This window comes from Cololabis saira, chromosome 20 (assembly GCF_033807715.1).
Source record: "Cololabis saira isolate AMF1-May2022 chromosome 20, fColSai1.1, whole genome shotgun sequence".
Lineage (NCBI taxonomy): Eukaryota > Metazoa > Chordata > Actinopteri > Beloniformes > Belonidae > Cololabis > Cololabis saira.
The window spans coordinates 822,448-828,447 of record NC_084606.1 but is presented as its reverse complement, the minus strand read 5'-3'; the positions used below and the strand labels follow the sequence as shown (position 1 = coordinate 828,447).

At 48.8% G+C, this 6,000-nt stretch overlaps 1 protein-coding gene across 1 annotated transcript in view; it reads right to left on the bottom strand.

Moving 5' to 3' along the window:
• Positions 1 to 974: 974 nt before the first annotated feature.
• LOC133420895 (NLR family CARD domain-containing protein 3-like) overlaps positions 975 to 6,000 on the bottom strand; it is a 49,243-nt gene continuing 44,217 nt past the window's right edge. Inside the window, exons 7-10 of the mRNA XM_061710778.1 lie at positions 5,798 to 5,971; positions 3,516 to 3,689; positions 3,318 to 3,364; positions 975 to 1,507 (exon numbers count right to left, since the gene is read on the bottom strand). Of these exons, the coding sequence (XP_061566762.1) occupies positions 975 to 1,507; positions 3,318 to 3,364; positions 3,516 to 3,689; positions 5,798 to 5,971 (928 nt within the window). The remainder of the gene's footprint in view (positions 1,508 to 3,317; positions 3,365 to 3,515; positions 3,690 to 5,797; positions 5,972 to 6,000) is intronic.

Here is a 6,000-nt window from a genome sequence, read left to right as displayed (position 1 = left end):
ACATCGACCGCATTACTGCGGACGCTGTACCGATCCGTCTGTCAATCTCACGCTCCATTGTTCCCTCACTCGTGAACAAGACCCCGAGATACTTGAACTCCTCCACCTGAGGCAGGACTTCTCCACCCACCCGGAGAAGGCATGCCACCCTTTTCCGGTCGAGAACCATGGCCTCGGTCTTGGAGGTGCTGATTCTCATCCCTGCCGCGTCGCACTCGGCCGCAAACCGCCCCAGCACATGCTGAAGGTCCCGGTCCGATGAAGCCAACAGGACAACATCATCTGCAAAAAGCAGAGATGAAGTCCTGAGGTTCCCAAACCGGATCCCCTCCGGCCCCTGGCTGCGCCTAGAAATCCTGTCCATAAAAATTATGAACAGGACCGGTGACAAAGGGCAGCCCTGCCGGAGTCCAACATGCACCGGGAACAAGTCTGATCTACTGCCGGCAATGAGAACCAGACTCCTGCTCCGATCATACAGAGACCGGACAGCCCTTAATAGAGGGCCCCGGACTCCATACTCACTCAGCACCCCCCACAGAACGGCACGATGGACACGGTCAAATGCCTTCTCCAAATCCACAAAACACATGTAGACTGGTTGGGCAAATTCCCATGAACCCTCGAGCACCCTGCGGAGGGTGTAGGGCTATATATATATATATATATATATATATATATATATATATATATATATATTCCTGTCTGCACCGGCTCCTCAGGTTTTGTCTGACCGGCCTGCTACGCCCCGAGGGCGACCCCCCCGGACTGTCTCACCGGTCTACCTTATTTTAGCAAAAATTTATTTTAGGACTTTTTAAGGATCTGCGGCCGCCCTGGTGAATATTGTTCAGAGTATATATATATATATATATATATATATATATATATATATATATATATATATATATATATATATATATTTCCAGCTCAGGTCTCCAAGTGTCCAAGTGACCAGGTGATGCTGCAGGTGATCAGGTGATGCTGCAGAGCCGGGCCTGGGTGTTGGGCTGCAGCTCCAGCGCGGCGTACAGGTCCTGGGTGAAGGTGTGGGTGAAGGTGTGCAGCAGGGTGGGGGAGTCCCCGGAGGAGACCCGGTAGAAGGACAGGTGTCCCCCCTCCCAGTCCAAGTAAACCCCCAGCCGGCTGCAGCGCAGGCACAGCGACGACACGCAGACGCCCTCCCCCCCGTGGTGGGCGTGGCAGCCGCTCCCGGAGCAGCTCAGGCTCCACGACTCCTGGGTGTGGCCCAGCCGGCCGGGGGGGGGCCTTTCAGGGCCCCGGTAGGTCACCCCCACGCTGAAGGGCTCGGCCTTCTCCACCTCGAAGTAGCAGCGGCCGCGGAGGGGCTGCCCACACAGCACCGGGGGGAGCTGGGACCGGTCTGGCTGGGGCCGGTCCGGCTGCTGGGGGTCCTGGTGCCCCCCCCATGACACCCGGGTGTTGCCCTCCGACAGGACCAGCCCCCCGTGAGCCGTGCTGGGGTCCAGAGAGAGCTGGCAGGCGTCTGCAACCAGGAAAAGAGTTTTTAACACTCACTTTAGTTTTCAAACTAAATTTAAAAGGGGACCTATTATGGCAACTAATACCTATTTTAAACAGGCCTTGAATGTCTTAAAAACAAGCTGTTGAATGTTTTTTCTAAATAAATTAGAAATTCAGCCTCTGAGCCATGTCTTTATCTTCCCATTCTCTAACCTCATTATCTATGCAGTATTCTGAGTGGGCGGGGCTATGATAATGAGGCTCTGTGCTGATTGGCTGCCTGAATGACGCGATACACCGCTACGGAGAAATGGAGGAAGCTTCGGCTGGTGGAGTTAATGGTGGGCGTGGTTTCACGCATCGGAGGCCAAACTATGTAAATCTGTAAGTCGTTACGTAACGACGGGAGCAGAATCTTATTGGCTCGTAGATTCAGATTCAGAGAAACTTTATTCATCCCCGAGGGGTAATTCAAGGACAACTAAGCAGCAATACAAGTACAGTAAATCTGCTCAGCTGCCGGCCGGTCGACCACAACGAGCAGCGACCCGAAACCGGAACAAAGCAGAGAAAGGATGACATTGAGGGTGGGGGGGGAGGGAGGAGGGAAAAAAAAGGAATCTTCACACTGTGTATAATACACAGTGAGAAACACCTCAGCACAGAAAGCAACATGACAAATTTAACATCATCATCACAAGACTTATAGCCAGGAAGGCGTTGAGTTGAGGGGGGTGTGGTTATCAGGGTTATCCGCAAGTGTGTGTGTGAGCGGTAAGTCCGTGAACTTCGCTCAGAGCTGCTCCTCAGCCAATGTCCTTGATGTTATCAGTCGGCTCGGTCAGTTCTGAAACAGGTCCACAGATGTTCCTGGGAGAGGGGAGGGCTAGTGGGGGCACGGTCACCTTGTTTACATTCCACCAGGGAGATTGTGACTAGAGCGATCGGCCAAACCGCTCTGTCAAGGCCAGATTATAAAATCAACAATTATATTAAAGAACAGACAGACTCAGTAATTTTCCGTCTGCCTTCAGTCTCTGGTTCATCAATGGCAACTCCAATCAGGCGAATTTGTGATCAATTCCCGCCAAGCCAAGCTTCCAACTTCTCCAAGGTCTTATCCATCTTGCCAATGAGCTCAAAGACCGCCGCCAGCCTGCGATTCTGTTCAAGAATCGCATCCAGCTTGCGGCCTTGCTCCCCCAGTGTTAAAGTCTGAGTGTTGGTTGCAGAGCTTGTCCCCTCAGCCACGTCCGGCAGCTCTGAAAGAGCCAGAACAGCTGTCGACGACTTACGCGTTTGTCGGTACACCAGGAACCCCCCCTCCAATTAGGAGAAATCCTGCTATCATAAATCCAATTATGAAGCATCTTCAACGTCCTCAACGCCGTCGCTGAAGCCGTCGCTGACGCCGTCACTAACACGTACCTCCCAGAAATTGTAACTACGTGTTGAGGCGACGCAGACCCAACGCAGACAGAGAGGGCTGTGATTGGTTCGCTTGGTAGCAACGCATTTCCGGTTTCCGGTTTGAAGCAGTCGTGAACTTTCAGCGCTCTTTTCTTCGTGTATGTGTGATTTTTTTTTTTGCACAATAGTTGTCGTTATCTCTTTGATTCACTGTGACCGTAAAAGTCGGATAAACCATTCAGGAAAAGATCGCGACCCCCTAGCGGACACGGGGGGTACTGCACCGCGGAGAAATGGAGTGACGGAGAAGTCCGAAGTTTCACGACGGTGTCGCGGTGATGGCGTAGGCCATAATTCAGGCTTAAAGATAAAAAGGCAAAGATGCTACAGCTTCCATATTAAAATAAATAAATAATACTAACATTTCTTTAATCCTGGTTTCAACCGATGACTTCCACCTTGTTCAGTCCTGTAAGAAATGAGACGAGCTTTAGAGGAAGAATCACATCAGTACATCTCTGATATATTCTGTTGCTTCTATCCTCACGATAACCAGGAGGTTCAGAGAAACTTTCCCATCATGACTGGCAGGTCTTTGGGGAGGGTTTTCCTTTAATTACCTGAGTGTGCTTAGCCGGTATTGTTGGTCCTCCACCAGCTCGGAGAGCATCTTCTCCCCAGAGTCTCCTGGATGGTTGTAGCTCAGGTCCAGCTCCCTCAGGTGGGAGGGGTTGGAGGTCAGAGCTGAGACCAGGTCCCTGCATCCTTCTGCTGTGACCAGACACCCAGACAAGCTGAGGAGAGAGACCCCAGAGTCAGCCCCTGTTTTACGACTAGGCTGTTTTCTCTAGTTGCAGGGTCAACTCCTGTTTTATGACTAGGCTGTTTCCTCTAGTTGCAGGGTCAACTCCTGTTTTATGACTAGGCTGTTTCCTCTAGTTGCAGGGTCAACTCCTGTTTTACAACTAGGCTGTTTTTCTCTAGTTGCAGGGTCAACTCCTGTTTTATGACTAGGCTGTTTTCTCTAGTTGCAGGGTCAATTACTGTTTTATGACTAGGCTGTTTTCTCTAGTTGCAGGGTCAACTCCTGTTTTATGACTAGGCTGTTTTCTCTAGTTGCAGGGTCAACTCCTGTTTTACGACTAGGCTGTTTTCTCTAGTTGCAGGGTCAACTCCTGTTTTATGACTAGGCTGTTTTCTCTAGTTGCAGGGTCAACTCCTGTTTTATGACTAGGCTGTTTTCTCTAGTTGCAGGGTCAACTCCTGTTTGATGACTAGGATGTTTTCTCTAATTGCAGGGTCAACTCCTGTTTTATGACTAGGCTGTTTTCTCTAGTTGCAGGGTCAACTCCTCTTTTATGACTAGGCTGTTTTCTCTAGTCGCAGGGTCAACTCCTGTTTGATGACTAGGCTGTTTTTCTCTAGTTGCAGGGTCAACTCCTGTTTTATGACTAGGCTGTTTTTCTCTAGTTGCAGGGTCAACTCCTGTTTTATGACTAGGCTGTTTTCTCTAGTTGCAGGGTCAATTACTGTTTTATGACTAGGCTGTTTTCTCTAGTTGCAGGGTCAACTCCTGTTTTATGACTAGGCTGTTTTCTCTAGTTGCAGGGTCAATTACTGTTTTATGACTAGGCTGTTTTCTCTAGTTGCAGGGTCAACTCCTGTTTCATGACTAGGCTGTTTTTCTCTAGTTGCAGGTTCAACTCCTCTTTTATGACTAGGCTGTTTTCTCTAGTTGCAGGTTCAACTCCTGTTTTATGACTAGGCTGTTTTCTCTAGTTGCAGGGTCAACTCCTGTTTTACGACTAGGATGTTTTCTCTAGTTGCAGGGTCAACTCCTGTTTTATGACTAGGCTGTTTTCTCTAGTTGCAGGGTCAACTCCTGTTTTATGACTAGGCTGTTTTCTCTAGTTGCAGGGTCAACTCCTGTTTGATGACTAGGATGTTTTCTCTAATTGCAGGGTCAACTCCTGTTTTATGACTAGGCTGTTTTCTCTAGTTGCAGGGTCAACTCCTGTTTTATGGCTAGGCTGTTTTCTCTAGTTGCAGGGTCAACTCCTGTTTTATGACTAGGCTGTTTTTCTCTAGTTGCAGGGTCAACTCCTGTTTTATGACTAGGCTGTTTTCTCTAGTTGCAGGGTCAATTACTGTTTTATGACTAGGCTGTTTTCTCTAGTTGCAGGGTCAACTCCTGTTTTATGACTAGGCTGTTTTCTCTAGTTGCAGGGTCAATTACTGTTTTATGACTAGGCTGTTTTCTCTAGTTGCAGGGTCAACTCCTGTTTCATGACTAGGCTGTTTTCTCTAGTTGCAGGTTCAACTCCTCTTTTATGACTAGGCTGTTTTCTCTAGTTGCAGGTTCAACTCCTCTTTTATGACTAGGCTGTTTTCTCTAGTTGCAGGGTCAACTCCTGTTTTATGACTAGGCTGTTTTCTCTAGTTGCAGGGTAAACTCCTGTTTTATGACTAGGCTGTTTCCTCTAGTTGCAGGGTCAACTCCTTTTTTATGACTAGGCTGTTTTCTCTAGTTGCAGGGTCAACTCCTGTTTTATGACTAGGCTGTTTTCTCTAGTTGTAAGGTCAACTCCTGTTTTATGACTAGGCTGTTTTCTCTAGTTGTAGGGTCAACTCCTGTTTATGACTAGGCTGTTTCCTCTAGTCGCAGAGAAAAAGCTTGTACTAACTTTGATTCCATTTCATTGGTTTTATTATGGTGCACCAGACAAACGAACACGCAGGATCTTTCATGTCCTTTTTTCCAAATGAGAATCGATAAAGAACCGAATTGTTAAGCAGAATCGAAAATGGAACTGGAATCGTAACAATCGTATGAGTTCCCATCCCTATGTACAGCAGCGTCGTCGTCATGGACACGGCGGTGGCAGGAACGAGTCGGCGGTACCTCAGCGTCTCCAGCCTGCAGCTCTGGTTCATCAGGCCGCCACACAGCTCCTTCACCCCCGAGTCTCCCAGGTCGTTGTCGCTCAGGTCCAGATGTCGGAGAGGGGAGAAGGGGAACTTGAGACCGAAGGCCAGATGTTTGACCCACTCTGCCGTCACTCTGCAGTCTCTCAGCCTGAATGTGGGTTAGAGGGATTAAATGTT